Genomic DNA, 19,012 nt, shown 5'->3' with positions numbered 1-19,012 from the left:
GATCTCTTTTACAATATTCATGATACCTGGAGCTCCTCACAATGTACAGGGAATTCCTCTTCCCCTTAGATCACATTTTCTGACTGTGGAAAGTATTTCAAAAAGCACGTTTCCTTGTTTTATTGCTCACTTTATATTAACCTGAGAGCTATCAAAGTAGATTCTGTTGTTATAAAGACTTTTGTATAATTTTGACATATATACTAGAAATACTTTGGGAAAGAAGCAGTTATGAGGATGATTAAAATCTTTTATCATGTGCTCAACAATTAAAAAAATGAAACCTTCATTTTGTATCTTTTTTAGTCTACTGTCATTGAAGGTAACATCTATGTTGAATTATATAGATTAAACAGGAAAAGAGCAGATATTTCCAGCATTATACTTTTTGGTCCCTTAGTGCCCTTTCTAATTTCTGGTAATACCCCTCAAGGACTGTGAATGACTCCTGGTTAAGAAAATCTGTAGAGCTCTTTTCCATTTTTCATCCCTTCTCCTCTCTTTCTATTTCTATCTTTAAATATGTTCAGGATGACTTTGTTAGTTGTGTCTCACTGAGTTTTCTTTAAGCTTTCCCCTTCACCACTTTTCTATTTTATAAGAGAAATTTATGAGAAATGTTATTTATATTTCTATTTTATCTTTCTAGAAAAGAATTTACAAATTGATCTCTGGTAAGATTAAATGTTTGCTGGCTCAGGTGGTTTCCAGGTCTCTTTGCTGTTTCTATTGATCTGAATGACACAGAAGTCATTATCTATTTCCTACATTATCAGACATGTTAGTCAATACACATGTATTATGCAACTAGTGTGTGCCAGGCATTGTGCTAAATGCTGGGGAATTCTTAAGGACTTCAAAATCTAATGCAGAAAACAATAAACACTAAAACTATGTCATATTATACAGGATAAACTAGAAATAATCACAAGGAAGCAAATAGAATAAAGAGGCACCAGGAAAGGCTTCCTGTAGTTATATAATTATATATATATATAAAATATTATCATTCCCCCCCCCAAAAAAAAATCTTCCTGAGCATGTTTTTTAAAAAGAGAACTAAACTAATATGTACTAAGTTTTATCAGTCTAAATTAAAACAAATGCATTGGTCAAATTAATTGGCTGGAATTCTGACAACTTAATAATATTTATCCAAATGAAATGAGATTATCTCAGTAGAGAAGCAGTTTTTCATGAAGTGCAGGACACCACATCTTGGTTCATCAGGGCCCTCTGGGCCCTCCATTTTCCAAATCACTGGGCCATCTTTTATGAGGCAAGGATCTCTTTTAACTCAATCAACTATTCTGATATTTGAACTTGGGTGGGGGAGGGTACAACAGCTTCTGCTATTGTTCTGGTGCTAATATAGGGGTCAAACCTGATCAGCAAAGTGTGGGGAGGAATCCCATTAAGACATCAGCTAAAATTGCAATGATGTCTGGGAGTTCCTAAGGGTAATAGAAGCCAAGAAACGGACCATTGTGCAGCCTAAATTAGTTCATCTCCGTGCCAAGAGCTGCCCTTCCTCCTGGGGTACTTCTAGCCTAAGAAAGCAGGAAGTAACAAGTGGGGAAGGGTAAATGGTTTGTAACTCCTAATAGTCGCATGACTTCCTAGTGAAAATCACCTCTATCCCATATATATACAGGGAATTAGACTTTCAGATATGACTATAGCATGACTTGTTCCATATTTTCCATCCCCAGCTATGTATACTACAGATGGCCCTTAGAAAAACAAATATGGTCCTGAGTAACAGTTATTCTTTTCTCCAGCTGGTATCAGTAAAGCAAGATGACAACCAATTTAGGGATGAAGGCGACTATAATAAAAAGTATACCATTGGAGAACTTCTGCTGGAAACAATTTATAATTATAGCTATTCGGAATACTGCTTCCCACTCCCTTGGTAAAGATTTGGATTGTTTTAGTCATAAGAAACAAGGCATGGAGAGCTTAAATCAATGGTTTCTCATTCATTCATCCAGAACTGAAAGGAACTCAGATGTGATGTAGATTACCCTTTAGATCCGTGACTGGCCCCAAGCATGAAGAGGGAGGAGCTAAACCACAGTCAGCTTTTTCCATAAACATTGCGCAAAAAATCTGATATATAAATCCTACTACTTATAGCTAAAACTCCATAGAGAACAATAAAGTTGCTCAGAAACAGCAACAAGATAGGAGATTCATTACTTGCCCTACATTTTATTCAGAAGAAAAATGATTTTTTTTGCGTGTGGATTTTACTCTTAGCTTAGTGCAATTTTTATTTTCTCCTTTTCTGTATGAAACCATCCCCTTGGTAGCTTGTAATTCAAACAATTTTCTAATATATCTCTGGATGCTCTTGACTTTCTATAAGCAAATAGGAGAATGCCTCAGGAATGATTACACACACACACACACACACACACACACACACACACACACACACACACACGTATGTGTGTGTGTAAAAACTACACTTAACAATTCCACAAATAAATGCAGGTGGTAATATGAGAAGGAAGAAAGAACACAAGCCTAGTTATACATGTTTGGTTGTAGTGATTTAGGTTGGCACAGCATTAAAACAAATATTAGCCAGAGGCTAACTCCAGAGAATATAAATCTTTGTTGAACATTAGTTGCATGAAATGAGCACTTCATCCGTTTTAGAAACACAGGAAATTCTAAAATGAATGTTGCTATAAGGTCATGGGAAGAATTATCATCTCTGATCTACAAACTGTACTTTCATCTCCTTAAATCACAGGGCATTTGATTTTCCTTTCCTTTCATATGCCTTCCTCAAGACCTGGAGGTGACATCCTCACATGGTTTCCCATGTATCATGTTTACTCTAGCTCCCTTCATAATCTGAAGGCTATTTCAAAGAATAATTTCCTAAATGTCTGCTCCCATGGTTCCCTGCACCTATGGAATTCAGCTTCTTTTAGAGAATGAAATTCTAGACTTCTCAGTGTACACGTAACTAGCCTCACCTGTAAAATGGGGATAATCACAGCATCTACCTCAGAGCTAGTGGGAAGATCAAATGAGGTAACATATGTACAACAACCTTAAAATTGCTGGATCATGTTAGCTATCAATATCAACACTGATGTACGTAACTCTTGTAGCAGGTCAGATCCAGGATACTAAAAACTGGCTTACAACCTTCTAAGCGCACTTTCTCTGGCATTAAAGCCCCTCCATAAGGGCCCCAGCATCACGGATGCCTGGAGGTGGATCCACATGACTAGAAGGAGGCATGGGAACTCTAAGGGCAGACAGTGTAACCCGAAATGTCCAGGAGCCTCCAGCCAAAAGATTTTGATTCTGCCAAAAAAGCAAAAAACCAAAATGAAGTCTATCTTTTTCCTTTTGGCATAATAACATTCTGATGTTTTCTTCTCAAAAACAGTTCCCTAAAACAATGGAATCACAATAAAAAGCTGTAACCTTGAGAAACACTAGGCAACACTGACCTGTAACTCCATTTGTAGTTTGTACATTTCTTGTCTCTCCCATTAAAACTGAGCTCCGAGAGCAGGCTTTTTTGGACGGAACTTCCTGTGTCCCCAGAACTTGGAACGTTGTTAGATAATAACTTAATAAAAGCCAAGTGACTATGACTCTCGCCTCAGGGCAAAAGTCATAAGGAACAGGCCCTTTTTCTTCAGGACGTAAGGTAGCATTAACACTGGTAAAGAGGCTTCTTAGAGTAGGGGTACAGGGATATGGAGTTGAACTTGACCTTCTCTGTAGGATGTGAGAATCCCACGACACTGTTGCCCTCCCAGCCTCTGTCCATTGTCATAAAGACCACCCAAGTGCAGGGCCTAGCCCCTAGCAACTCTCATTGGCCATGCCGGAAGCGGCCAACATCCGGTGACTTCTGAAAGCTGGGCCACGGCAAGCTCCAGTCTTTGTTGCCTGGCAGCTTCTGCAGGTTTAGGTAAAGTCAAGGAGGCAGAGATTTGGCCCAAATCACCGGCCAATTAACACTGGAAACCCTGGGAAAACTAGTTCTGGCAAGGGGTGGGGCAGAGACCAATGGAGACTGAAAAAGGAATGTGTGGTGAAGAACAGGGCTAGAGTATGCAAAGGAACAGAGTAAGAGAGGGCAGGGGCAAGTGAGATGGAGGACTCTGATCCTCCTTCACCTCCTACCTGAGCTCTCTGCCTCACCCAGAATCAGATCATCCAGCCACTTGTAACCAGTATCTCCAGTCCCAGCCGCGCCACGTCCACTGGTCTCCCATCCTTTCTAACCTTTTCTGAGTATGTGTTTTCTTCCCTTATTAGAATATAAACTCTTCCAGGGCAGGGACTGTATGCTTGCTAGTGCTCAAAAACCCCATCTACTGTTCACTCATCTAACTATCCATCCACATTTGAAGACAGCAAGAAAGGAACCAGCAAGTAAAGATGAGCTGAAGAGATCTGAGAATGGGATTAAAGCCCCAAATAGAGGGGTAGGTGTTGGGAAGGAGAATGCTTCCCTCTTCCCCTAAATATTAGTACAACCTCGGACAAATTATTTACCTTCCAAGGACATAGTTCCCTCATCTGTAAAATCAAGAGGCTGGACTAGTTATTCTCTAAGGTGCCTTCTACTATAAAATTATATGGTTCTCTGAATGAAGTTTGAAGTTTGCTGAAAGGATCATGAAATGTTTCCAGAATAGTAATAAAGCTTTTCATATATCACCCTGCTTATATAAAGGCAAAAACTGCTCAGAGTACATCTTCTTCATTTCTTTCTCAGTGAATAGTTCAGGTGAGGGCCAGGATAAAATTCTAACAAAATTCTAACAGCTCCAACAACCAGAAATTTTTTCTGAGCATTTTACATCAGATTTGATACAGCAGTGTCTACTTCTCACCCGAACTGGTCCTTTCTGGGTTGGCTCTCACCAAATCTTGTAATCTAGTTTTGCTGGGATTTTTTTCCCATGTAAAACCTATTTCCATAAGTCATGCCACAAAATAAATAAATAAATGAACAGTAGGTTTCAATCTGTATTGTTAAACAGTTCTTTTTCTAAAGCCAGATAGTATTCTTCATGGGTCTTCTGGAAATGATCACTGTGATTAAGAAGAACAGTTAAATCTTTCACATCCTGGTTCTACTCACTTCATTGCATTAGTTTATTTCTCAGTTTCTGAAAGCATTCTGCTCCTCTCTTCTTATAGTACTATATTCCATCACAATCATAGATCACAACATAATCATAACAGAATCATACTGGATAGTAATGGATATCCTCAACTTGTGAGTTGTGATTATTTTGTCTTTTAACCTAAATATTGTGTTTTGACAGGCAAGATAGCAGAGTGGACAGAGCTACCCTCTGAGCCAAAAAGACCAAGTATGTGTTAAGTCTATACCTTAACACATACTGGCTATGTGATGGAGCAAAAACAAATTTAAAGCAAAGTTCCCTGTCCTCATTTGGGAATACCCTATGCTCATGAAATCACAGACCCAAAAGAGTCTTGCTAGGACTACGAGTTGTGTTTCTTTTCTCCACACTATCTATGGACCGGTTCAGAAGTTTTAAGTAATTCTGGAATAGAGATCAGGGAAACAACTTTTATGTGAAACCAGACATATGATCTACTAATTCAACTTTTATTTGGAAGTTTTAGCCCTGTTCTTATTAAAGATGAACATGTGTCCTATTTATCAACAATAAAACAATGGGGAACAAGGAGGAAGATCTCCCAGTTCTGGACAACAAAAAAATTCATGTCAAAAAACTCTTGAAATAGTACCAAAAACCCTTCTGCAGGGTTCCTTAACTTTTGGAATCTCTGAAATATTCAGTCCAGCCGACTCAGCATTCCCATTAAAATCTCTAATTTGAATTATGGTCTATTGTTATTACCCAATCATTTAAGGCTATGATTCCTTCCAAAATTCCTGGGAAGCCAGTTAATATCTGTTTTATAGCAGCATCCTTATCTTACATAGCCATTAACTGCCTGGAAGAAGGATATATATATATATCCTATAGCCATTTAACAGGGCAATGTTAACCGACCCATAAAGAAACTGACAGTGGCAATGGGGGAGGAAGAAATCTGCAATCTGTAAATCTCCAATTTCTCCGTGTTCTTGTGATGATACAGAGGGCATATATTAGGCAGGAGGTAAAGCAGCAGATTTTCTGTTTCTATGTAGTTAAAAGCCTTACATATTTACAACAGGTCTTGTTAAAATGTTAATAGGCACGTTACCAGTTATGTCTCATTCTTAATACCGGCATTATACTGCTGGAAAAACACCCTACCCAAAATTTCAACAAGCATGTCCACACTGCCATTCTAGCCAAGCCCTATTTTCAATATCAAGGGATCAGGACAGTTCAAACAAATTTCAATGGAGTTCTTCCTTTATATGAAGTACTAAACAAACAGGAGAGTTATCATTGGACAGACAACATGCCACCCAACCCCTACTAGTGCCTGATGTAATCACAAAGATTATGGACAGCTTCCACTCCGGCTTCCTCACTGCTGTATTCATTTAGTTTTCCCCCTTTTGAGCTTCCTTCTTCCTGGAAGCCTTGGGAGATACAGAAAAAAATCAGAGGTAGAAGTGGCTATAGAATGCAGGCCCTCAAAACCACAAGGAAGAGTGTCAAAAAAAGTATTTGTTGCATTTTTGAAAATTACTGTCTATCCTTGCAAGGTAATCACAGAAAAGGGAGACCTTCTAATTCTCTTTAAGTTTACTGGGGGAAGAAACTACTTAATGACAACTCATGAGATGGAAGAAAGCAATAGCGTACTTTTAGAACACATGATTAAAAAAATCAGTGAAATGGAACAGGGAGGCAGTTTAAATGGAATCAGGCCTACAAAATGAGCACTTTGTGGTTTGCAAACTATTTAACACACGTATATCATTTCATTTGAGCGTCAACAATTCCATGAAGTAGAAACTATTATACCATTTTTCAAATGGGGAAATAAAGGTTTCCCTCAGGAAGTGGAAAATGACTTGCCCAGAGTTAACACAACTAGTCAGAGTCAGAATTAGAACCCATACTTTCCAGACTCAAAAGTATAGTGATTGATTGATTTCTTTGCCTTCATTCTCCACTTGATCATCTTTTTTTTAATGTGGAAAAATGAATAATGTAAAAACTAAGTTAATAAAATCTAACACTAAATCTAATTTACAAAAGGGATAATAATTACATGAAAGACTTTATCTTCTATGTAGTATAGAAAAACAAAGTAAAAGATGTATGCTCTAAATCTGAAAAGACTTTTGGGCGTAAGTACTCACTGTTTCCTAATCAAAATTTTCAGGGTTTAACAAGAAATAAATGCTAATATATTAAATTGCTATTTAAATGTACTGGAAGAAATGAAAATAGCTTAGCATTAAGACATATTGCTAATTGTCTTACCTAATTTTTTAAATAGATTTACTTAAGCCCAATAATCCAGTTTTCAGACTTGTTTTCTGTGATCTTGGGAACACTGGGTAAACAAAAAGGAAGAAAGTAAAATGAATGAATGAAACAAGTAGCCCCCTACCTTGCAATTTCTGGTTTTCCTTCTCCATCCTGAGCAGCAGAATCTGCTGTAAAATGGCCTTCTTCCACAGCTCTCGGAGTTCTCGGGACGTTCGTTTCTTCTCCTCTATGACAGGACCAAAGGGACCATCTTCACAAACTGGCTCCAATGGGGAACGAGGAGGAAGATCTCCCAGATCTGAATAATCTGGAAATGGAAAAAAAAAAAAATGGGGCCTTTTGTTCTTTAAAATACAGCCTCTGAAGTACAGAGGAGCATAGTATCAGCCCATCCAGGAGCTAAGAGCAAGGAAGAATGGAAGGAATGGCAGGGGCCATTAGTTCAGCTTATACCTTATCAAACTATGCTCTCCAACAACTCCAACAATGGCCATCCGGCCTCTTCTCGAGGCCTCCAGTGAAGGGGAGCCTATCACCCACCAAGGCAGGCCCAATTCTAGATATTGATGCCTCATAAATATATAAAATATATATATATACACACAAACACACACACATAATATTCTATTTTTCAAATCTTATTTGTCATGCAGGTTCTACACATTGGAACGGATTCCGTTCAAAAGGTCACACAACTAAAACTGTGATTTATACATAAAATGGCAGATGAGGAGACTTTTAGAGCCTAATAAAAATGCAAATAACCCGGGACTCTGCCAAGTGGTTCCGTGAAGCCCTCTAGCATCCCAGAAGAAGAACCCCGAACGAATCTGTGCTCCTCCGCTCTCGTCGGCACTCCTGCTCCAGCGTCCCCCACACTCCTGTCTATGGGCTTCCAGGCCGGCCTGGTCCGTGTCCCCACAGACGTGGACACCTGACATGCTGCTGTCCTTCCTCAACTTCTCCTGGCCCGAGGATGTCAGTGGAGGCCACATACCTGACTCCAGAAGAGTCTGGCTGTTCCTGTGTTTCAGGGAGAATCTTGGCTCATTCAGAGCGGCCTGGAGGGACCCAAGATGGGAGCACGGGCACAGTCAGGGGTCTCTGACACACCCAGGGGGCAGCCTCTTCTTGTCCCCCAGCCCAGCTCCCCGCCCCACCCCCGGCTCCTTTCCCCATTGGCTGGGATTTCTAAAGGGCAGTTTCTAAAAATGTGAGGTAAGAAAGGTAAAGAAATGCAGGGTGTTTCCCACCCATCCAGGCCCTGGCCCCAAGAAGCTCCTACTCTAGAAGGGAAAAAGCTAGGGACAAAGAACAAGACTCTTCAGTTCTCAGGAGACCACCCTGAATACAAAGCCCAGACCCTTACATTCGGTGGGGGAGATAACCTTCCTTCGCCTCCCCTCCCAACCCTCCAATTCAAGTCCAATCCAATCCAATCCAATCCAATCCAATCCAATCCAATCCAATCCAATCCAACTCTGCCTTCACAACTGGGGAAACCAAGCAAAAGCCGGTCACCCATGTCTCACACAGAGAAAGGGCAAGGCTCTCTCAAATGCCCCTCTAAACAACTTGGGAACCCGAGATAGAAATGGAAAGACTCTACCTAAAGAAATCACTACACGCAAACTTCCAGTCATTTCATAGCCAAATTCCAAAGCTCTCAGGTCAAGGAAAAAAGACTGGAAACAGCCATAGAGAAACCATTCATGTATCAGGGAGCCACAGTCAGGATAACACGAGATTTAGCAGCTTCTGCAGCATATTCCAAAGGGCAAAGAGCTAGGAAAGCAAGAATTCTATCCACCAGGCCAGACTGCATCCAATAGTGACTAAGGCTAGGGAAGAATTGGGACAAAGAATGGCCTCTTTTAACTAATCAAACAAACAAACAAACAAACAAACAAACAAAAAAATCCAATCAGGGAGGGAAAGACCCTCAGGGTTTCTGGTTATTTACCACCAAAGACAAGGAGGGGGGTCAGCTAGTCAGGGGAAGACCCAGTCCCCAAGCCAGGTGGCTGATAACATCAAGGAGGGGAGAGCTCCAAGGCCACGAGAAATGGGACTGAGAAAAAGCCAGCAGGTCCGGCACCCAAGAGGCCCCTGGGAACGTGCAGAGTGTCCCTGTGAGGGAACGGTGGTCCCAGAAACCAGACTGCAGAAGGAAGAGGGACGGGAGTGGGAGTCCCCACTATCGGCAGGGCTAGCCCCCCAAGGAGAGAGAGTAAGGACTCAGAGAGTGGAAGCAGCAGCCAGGAGACTGTAAGAGCAAGAGCAGGGATGACACAAGGGGCACAAAGGGATGGGATGGAACTGGTCACCTAATTACCAATTCTCTAAGTCAAAGTATCTCGCTCATTCCAGAACAATACAGTGGAGCTTCCATCTGACACCCTCCTTCAGAGTGAGCCATTTCAGCTTTCTTAGCATATCTTAGCATTATCTTAGCATTTCACTTCTCCCCCCACCATCTTGGCCACTGGGAACTCTGCTGGACCCAGTTCAGAGCTGACTAACGTGCTGCTTTATCTCATACTGGAAGTATTTACACTCTCATCGGTTTGCAAGGGACTCTAATTTCAACAAAGTAATTTTTATGAGATGTCCTGGCAGATTTGGCAGCCATTTCAGAACACTGGCTTTTGGTTTATTATTCAGAGTAACATTTGAGCATGCTTTCATGTTTGTACAAGAAGAGCTTGGGAATCGATCCAGCCGATAGATACCCCAGTTTGAGCCTTGCAACACTTAGATGAGGCTGACTTTTAAGAGCAGCCCTCATGCAACGGCTCCCAATAAAATATGGGTGCACCTCACCTTTTCTTAACTCTCTCTTCCATGTAGGGTTATTTCATCTTTCTGCTTTAACAACTATTCCTCCCTCCCACTTAAGTCTCCCATGGCCTGGTTTTTGTTACTTTCAGATTTGGGGGAATAATAAGCTAAACAGCTGTAACAGATGTGATTCTAGGTGTGAAAGTAGTAGGTTAATTCATTTTTCCTTTTTGTCATCTCTACTGAGGCTAGATTGCTAAAACAAAGTCCAATTTACGGTAAAGAAGATGCTCACAAAAAAAGTCATTTAAATGCTACGGCCTCTTCCAACAGTTGCTCCTGTTGATGGAAATAAATCTCAATACATACCCTACAAAGTTGTCCTGAAGATCAAATGAGAAATGTAAAGCACTTTGCAGTGTCTGATATCCACATAATTATGGCTGTCCTTTGCCTTTTCCTTCTATTACTATCTGTCTTCCCTTGGATCAAACAAGATCAAAATGAAAATGCTGCTGATTATGCTTAGCATTTAGCACCTCCCCACTACAAAGGACTGCCTCCTTTTGATTAACTTAATCTGAGGTTAGACCATAAAGAAACATGATTAACAGAACTTTTTTTCTGAGTCATCTATGTAAAGTATTACCCATTGTTAAGAGTAACAGTTAATTACTAATCATAAACCCAGAAATAGGGAAGAAAAGAAGGAATAAATATGTATTAAGCCCTTATTCTATGAAAAGGTAATAAAAGAAAAAAAATCATACCACCTCCCCCCCCATGCAAAAAAAAATTCAGGAATTTTATGAGGTAACAATTACTGATTACAATGATATTCCTGATTTAGCTCATACTCTCTCTTGAAATAACTTTGTATTTACTCCTTTGGGTGTTAGGAATTTTATCTGAAGAGGAGATTTCTTCTGAAGAGAATATAAATTTGATGATGTGGAATGAAGAATCAATCTCTCCCTCCTCTACTAATCATAAACTTAGAAATAGGGAAGGAAAGAAGGAATAAACATTTATTAAGCCCTTATTACTTTTTATCCCTTTTATGAAAAAGTAATGAAGAAAAAATTCTATCCCAGGCCTCCACCCATGCAAAAAAAAAAAAAATCATGAATTTTATGGGGTGACAATTACTGGTTGCAATGATATTCCTGATTTAGCTCATATGCTCTCTTGAATGACTTTGTATTTACTCCTTTGGTGGTAGGAATTGTATCTCTTCAGAAGAATATAAATTTGATGATGTGGAATCAAGAATCTCTCCCTCCTCTTAGAAATACAGAGAAAGCATTTTAAAAGTATCCTATTCTGATAGCTTTAAATCTGAAAGAGAAATACTTATGAGTCTCTAACTATCAATTCTTTCAAGATCTCCTATTCTCTCACTGATGAACTCTACAAGGATTCCTTCCTTGAAAGAGAGTGATGGTCTGACCAGGTCAAGGCCAAGGGGCCCTTAATTGATCCACCTGAAGGGACTAAGGCTTTGATCAGAGGGAGGAAGTCTCTCTCATTACTTCCCAGTGGTTGAAACAGAATCCTTGAAAGAGAGGTCATAGAAAGATTGAGTACTTTGAGAACACTCTTAAGGCTGCCCGAAAAATGAAGTGACCACAGTGCTAGCTGATGAAGCAAAATGTCACTGTTTGACACTGTTACTTCAAAATTATTCGGCGTTAAAAACGAAGGGACTTTCCAGTTTGCATGTTTCTCTCAAGCAGAATATTTGAATTTAGATTACTGGAGAGATGTTGCCGAGTACAATGTTAATATTTTTTCTTCAAAGACTATGTCTTTTTTTTTTTTCTGTCCAGGGCCTATTTTCGGAGCTTAATAATAAGTGGGTTTTGGTCAAATTTAACCAAATGATGCTAGTTTATACAATTTTTCTTGATTCTATTAATAGCTCAACTATTGTATAACAGTTTTGCCAATCAGGTTTCTTCTTTATTTGTCATATCTCACTATCTATTGGGAGAAACAAATCCGGCAGAATATTTATGATTTTACTAACCTTCTACATTTTTGGTGATATATTTCCCCCTACCAGAGAAGAATGCAACAGACTCCAGTGGAGCGTCATAGGATAAAAATATTGGAGAATAACTAAAAACTTAGTTTTAATTTTGTGTCGGTGTTTGTCTGTTTATATGTATAATGCATGATATTCACTTTTTACCCAGCTGTCTATTCAATGATAGAAGGAGTCAGCACTGAAGAACTTTATCTAACAGTACAGACTGGCACCTTCTTGAAATCTAAAATATTACAGAGTTGCCTAGAACAATGAGAAGCTAAGTGATGTGCCCAGGGTCCCACGGTCATTATAGGTCTGAAGTGGGATTTGAGTCCAGATCTCCCAGATTTTCAAACCAATTTTCTCTCCATGATGACACATATACATTTGAACACCATATAAGTACTCATTCATGTATATATTAACTGGCTCTCTCTTAGGACGGCAAGTAACAAACAATAAAATCCAGGTATTTATTAAGTAACGAAATTTGTTCAACACTGTACCAGCAACTCTTTTTGTTTCTTAAGCACCAACAGCAGAAAGTACTCCAAGCAATTTTGGCTACTTTGCTCATTTGTATTCCCTGCGATAAAAAGGTCTGTAAAGGACAACGTGGATGAAGAAAGATTCAGCAGCCTGAACACTGGGGCGGAAATCAGAGAGATAACTCTGGTCCGGTTTCCAGCACTCTCCAGGCCCTTGCCCTGACCGCTCTCCCAGTCCATCACATCCATCTGTTGCCCTCCTAACGCCATCTTCGCGCAGGAAGGACAAACCGCAGCAGCTTAGCACAGACTGTGCCAACTGAAACAATTAATCAGAAGGCTGATGAGTTTTCTGAACCACACACAACATACCATGAGTGACATCAAAATAACAAAATGAAATTAATGACAAGATATGGAATGTTTAAATGAGATTCTCAAAAGCAAGCCCCGTGGGACGATAGGGATTTTAAAGCCGGTAATAATTCAGGTGCCACCAGATTAGATTGCCATCACTTAAGTCAGACCCAGTGGAACGGTAAGTCTGGTTTTTAGGCAGATGTGTCGATATTTCACACATCAAATGATCTCCTGACAGCTTTGTATTATTGCATTTTTCTTTCTTATGGCACATAAACATGTCTGCTCCCAGGAAGGTTATTACTGAACACAGCATACGAACAGAATCTGGATCCCTGCCTACCACATGGTGACAACCAAGAATTATTCACGACGCTCCCAGCTCCACAAAGTTCGGGGCACGCTACTTTTGAGTCTCAGAATGAATCTCGGGGACTCCGTCTCCTCATTTACAAGAGGATGATTTCCAAGGACTTTTCTGGCTATAAATCTGTGATCCTTCAATCTGCAGGAGATGCTTTCATTTTATAATCCTGATAATTAAGAGTCCAGTGATTAAGTGACTTCTTAGAGTCATCAAGAAAGCCAGTTGTGAAAAGAGGAAGGAAACGAAGAACTAATCTAGGCCATCCATCCCCCAAAATGCAACGTTTCACTGCATTCCATGAAAAAACATTCCACGGCCCACCACCTCCTGGGCTCCCTCTCATGTCAACGAAAAATGCCAGTCATTCTAAAACTTTTGTGTTTACATAACACAAGTGTATTTTGGAAGAGGAAATGAAACTGGATACTAGACTTGAAAAAAGCTAACTATAGGATTAGCAACTGCGGCATCTTTGTCACCAGCTGCTAGAAAAACTTTTAAAGTGATACATGAAGAAGCCCTGTGTACTTTAGGAGAAAAGGGGAAAAATCCTCCATTAACCCCGGCCAGCTGCCGGACAAAGCGTCCTACTTCCACGAGCGCCATGAGCAATCATCTCTCATCCGTCCATCAGATCTTAACAAACCCAGCTCCGGGAGCTTGACCATCCCCTGAGAGGAAATCCTCGGAGACAAGCTGGCTCATGTCTTGTCCTGGACTGCTTGGTGGTGCAGCCTTGGGAGCAACAGCATGCCTTCTCCCAATAAATATTTACTGAGTACTTACTCTAAATGTGCTAGAAGATGTGTGCAAGAGTAAATATGTGAGCACTCCTATACCCAGCTCTCTGAGATCATAAGCTGCAAAATCTCTTGCCAAGCCTCACTGGTAGAGTTTCCTCACTGGGGAAGAGCATTTATTATGTGCCAAGAGTGTAATGCACAAAATACTTTGCAGCTATTATCTCATTTGATATTCAGAGCGATGGGGATTTATAATAGTGATGGCTATTATGATCTCCAAACTGAGGCCAGAGAGACAAAAAGGAACTTTCCCAGGATGACCCAGTGCTAAGTGTCTAAGGCTAAATTTGAAATTGGGTCTTCCTGACTCAGAGCTCTTTGTACTGTTGCCACTTAGCTACCTCTAGGGGGAGAGTTGGGGGGGGACCTGGGATTTCCTCCTACAGAAGAAATTAATGATCCAGCCAAAAAAACAAAACAAAACCAATCACTATAATTATAGTGCCCTCCCTCACACCTATATATTATACACACATACCCACAAAACTTTATAGTATATGCACACACATATATACACCTATATATTAGACACACACACATTTATACCTATTTATTATACACATTCATATATACATATATATTACACACACATACACATATCATACACTCACATTCATACCTATTTATTATACACTCATATATATCTACATATTACGCATACTTATATATTATTATACACATATGTATCTACATATCACGCCCACCCACCTATATATTACACACACATGCACACATATAATAATAATAAAAAGGCAACCTGAGAAAGGTATCGATTAAGGACTAGAAAAGTTCAGAGAAGACAGGGGCCACTTCTTACTTCAGCGGTCACAAATCTTCACAGAGAAAATAGGAAATGAGCCTTGAAGGACACACAAGGACAAGACATTTAAAATGACGGGAACAAGGGATAGTTATGAAGACACAGAAGTATAAGGAAAAGAGCCTTCTAATTTGTCCTGCATTTGGAGTGAGCCTTTGAGGAGCAGTCAGAGATTAAAAATGGAAACTTGTGCTGGGTCTAGATTGGGAAAACCTTGAAAGATGGGCCAAGGAGATGGGTGAAGCTTTGGAAGCTAGTGAGCAGGGGAGTGACATAATGAAAGCGGGATCCGGGGAAGAATAGATGAGTAGCTGTGTGAGATTACAGGGAGGGACAGTGTGGGTCCAGATTGTGTTCCATGAGCAGAGGCACATCCTATCTCCAAAATAATTGCTCTTGTGTTTTGATTTAACAATGATAAATTCTTTTAAAGTATGGATTGCTATTATATATAATTTAGTTTCTTTAGTTTGCTTGACATACAAAACTAATGTCCTTAATTAATAATTAATTTATGCAAATTAATTAATAATTGATAATCAAGATCAACTGTAAATAAAATTAGCTTTTCTAAGCAATTCAGTCATCCAAGGCAATTTCAATAAACTTGAGATTATAAATGCTATCCATATGCAGAAAGAGAACTATGGAGACTGATTATGGGCCAAAGCATATTATTTTCAAGTTTTTTTCCTTTTGTTTTTTCCTTTCTTGTGATTTGTTAGGACTACAAAGTGAGAACCCAGGTTGTCTGGATAGTAACAAGGTGAGAACTCAGGTTGACTTGACAGTTCTCTATCCCAGAGTCGATTCTCTCAGACCCAATGCTGCCCTTCTTTTATCCTCCCAGAGAATGGGCGTGAGATAATGCAAGGGCTTCTGGGAAACATTACTTCAACCAATGAACTTGCTCCTCTTAGAATTCCTAAGGTATAAACTCCCTTTAAAGGCCAGAACCAAAGGTCTGAGCCAGAGAACTGTCAAGTCAACCTGAGTTCTCACGTTGTCATTGTCCAGACAACCTGAGTTCTCACCTTGTTACTATCCAGACAACCTGAGTTCTCACTTTGTAATCCTAACAGTGATTTTTTCCTTTTTGTTCTGATTTTTCTTTCCCAACATGATTCATATGGAAATATGTCAAAGATGAATGTACACATATATCCCCTATCAGATTGCTTGCTGATGTGAGAAAGAAGGCAAGGGAGGGAAGGGAAAAAATCTGGGACTCAAAATCATACAAAAATGAAAAGTTGAAAACCAACTTTATATGTTAATTGGAAAAATAATATACTATTGAAATAAAAATGAAAAAAAAAAAGAAATTGTTAAAGTAGTAAAAAAAAAAAGTTTAGTGACCAAATGTCTTTAAAAAATAAAATCCAAAGTGCACACTAGAGGCAAGGAGACTAATTGCACTAGTTTGGACAAGATATACTCAGGGTCAAAGCTAGAGTCAAGGCAGGAAGAAGGGAAAATTTAAGGATGGATTCACAGGGCACTGGTCTAAGAAAGTATCTTTATTCTGAAAGCCTTAATCTTTACAATATTACTGGAAAGGAAAAAGAAAAAGGCAAAATGATGCATCATCTTAAAAAAAAAAAAAAGACAGGAAAGGTAGAGAGAATAAAAAAAGGAAAATGAATTCTAGAACCACAGAGTGACTTTCAGCCAATGGACAGATCCACAAAGTCCATTTGAATGACTCCTCAGTCATCTCCTTACTATGCCTTCTGTTATCTCCTCCTCCTCTACCTCTCCTCAGATCATCTCTCAATATTCAAGCTTTGCTCAATGTAGAGTAAAATGGCATTTATCTTTTTTTTTTTTTCTTTTTTCTTTATTGCTGTGATGACTCCTATTAAGCTTACACTACAACAAAACCTCTGGCTTATTTCCAGAGGAACTGTTGGTTGGCTATGTCTCCCCCACCCATCAGGTACATGAGAGACTACTTTAACATTTTAAAGAAGCCTCATTTCATCAGGGTGGGGTATCCATTTTCTGACACAGATTTCAACCCCTCTAACAACTTAAAAGATGCTCTTTGGGAACAGCTATGGTAAAAAAAAAAAAAAAAAAAAAAAAGAAAAAAGAAATCATTCCTACACAGTTCCCCTCAACATAGTAAAGGCAGAAATAAATGATGAGTCGATCGCTGGGCTGGGTGGGACTTTATTAACATAACCTTCAAGAAGCCAGAAGCTCCTGTGTGACATAATGAGACAACGGAGGAGAACTTTAGACTGCTGCCTACTAAATTTCATCTCATCAGCTCATTTCTCATCACGACTGTCAGGCTCATTGAGGATCCTGACTCAGTTACTCAGTGTGAGAGTTAAAGCTCTGATGTTTGCATGCTTCTTACTCATGTTACCATGCAGCTGGGTGGGGATACAGAGCTGGACCTGTAGTCAGGAATACCCGAGTTCAAACAAACCTCATACTTTTGTCAGCTGTGTGGTCCAGCAAGTCACCCGCTATCTGCCTCAGTTTCCTCGACTGTAGAATGGAGACGATTATAGCCTGGGATATTTGTGAAGTGCTAAACACAGTTAGGCACTTAATAAAAATGACTTGTTTTCTTCCTCTCTTCCTTCCCCCATCTCTCTCTTTCTTTCTTCCTTCTTCCCTCCCTCCCTCCTCCTTTCTATTTCTTTATTTGGGTCACTAATAAAAATGTTAAACAGCAGAGATTTTTTTGGGGGGGGGTCTACACTAAGTCAACATCAACATTAATAACTACTCTATGTCCAATCATTCAACCGATACTTCACATAGTGAACTACACCATCATCTCTCTCTCTCTCTCTCTCTCTCTCTCTCTCTCTCTCTCTCTCTCTCTCTCTCTCTCTCTCTCTCTCTCTCTCTCTCTCTCTCTCTCTCTCTCTCTCTCTCTCTCCTTTCCATTTGATCCACAAGAATAACAAACACATGGGGTTTTGTTAAATGTGTTGAAAAGAATCTAAGTACAAGAGAACATTCCTCAATCTACCAAATTACTTTCTCCCCAAAAGAATGAGTTTCGTATGGCATGATGTTTGGATAGTGATCATGATGTAAAAACAAAGAAATGCTCATCAAGAAACATTCTAAAAATACATCCAAGAGTGCAGAACACCCAGAAAGGAACACAGACAAGCCAAATCATATTAGTACCAATGTGTTAAATTTTAATTTTGTTTTTAAAAAAACAAACTGCACACAACAGATTCATGGTTTTATGTACAAAAATCAAAATAAATCCTCTAAAGCAGAGATTCCCTCTCCATTCATATTAGTCTCTAAGGTCTCCTCCACAGACCTCCTCATTCCTGCTATATTTCTCTTGATTGAAATGACTGAAATGATATGAATTCAAATTTTGGTCTATGATCATAGTGAAATTGTGCTAATAGAGATGAGAAAAGAGAAACTTGGGAAGATTTAGGAAAATGAAGTACAGTGAGGTGAGGAGAACTAGAAAAACAAGGTATACCTTGTTTTGTAAAAGCGAATCGTTCTGACAAACTTAAGACTTCTGATCATTGAAGTAATCAGCCAGAGACTGATGATGAATGCCGCCTACCTCATAACTGAGCAATGATCCACAAATATGCACAATAAGAAACACATTTTTGGATATGGAAAACGTGGCAATTCCTTCTGCTCTTCTATATTTACATTTTTTATTTTTTTATTTTTTTTTTGCTTCTTTTCCTCTCTTCTTTCAATAGGGGATGAAGTGGGAGAGAAAAACTAAATTCTCTGATAACTGAAAAAATTATTTTAAAAAAGAATCTTTAAATTATACATGCATATATTTTTGAAAATAAAAAGCTTAAAAATTAATCTTTGTCTTTTTTTTAATTTTATAATTATAAAAATAATCTTTGTCTTTATTTTATTTCTTTGCTTTATGTTTTTCCATCCCCTCCTGGGTCAACATGTCCTC

The 19,012-nt window shown here is 39.2% G+C and overlaps 1 protein-coding gene across 6 annotated transcripts in view; it reads right to left on the bottom strand.

Moving 5' to 3' along the window:
* The window catches only part of TBC1D1 (TBC1 domain family member 1), a 212,303-nt gene that overhangs the window by 44,827 nt on the left and 148,464 nt on the right, over window positions 1-19,012 (bottom strand). For all 6 annotated transcript variants that reach the window (XM_074272353.1, XM_074272354.1, XM_074272355.1 and 3 more), the window contains one exon: window positions 7,549-7,734. In XM_074272353.1, coding sequence (XP_074128454.1) covers window positions 7,549-7,734 — 186 coding nt within the window. The remainder of the gene's footprint in view (window positions 1-7,548; window positions 7,735-19,012) is intronic.

This window comes from Sminthopsis crassicaudata, chromosome 6 (assembly GCF_048593235.1).
Source record: "Sminthopsis crassicaudata isolate SCR6 chromosome 6, ASM4859323v1, whole genome shotgun sequence".
In the NCBI taxonomy this organism is placed as follows: Eukaryota; Metazoa; Chordata; class Mammalia; order Dasyuromorphia; family Dasyuridae; genus Sminthopsis; species Sminthopsis crassicaudata.
This window is presented reverse-complemented; position numbering and strand designations above follow the sequence as displayed.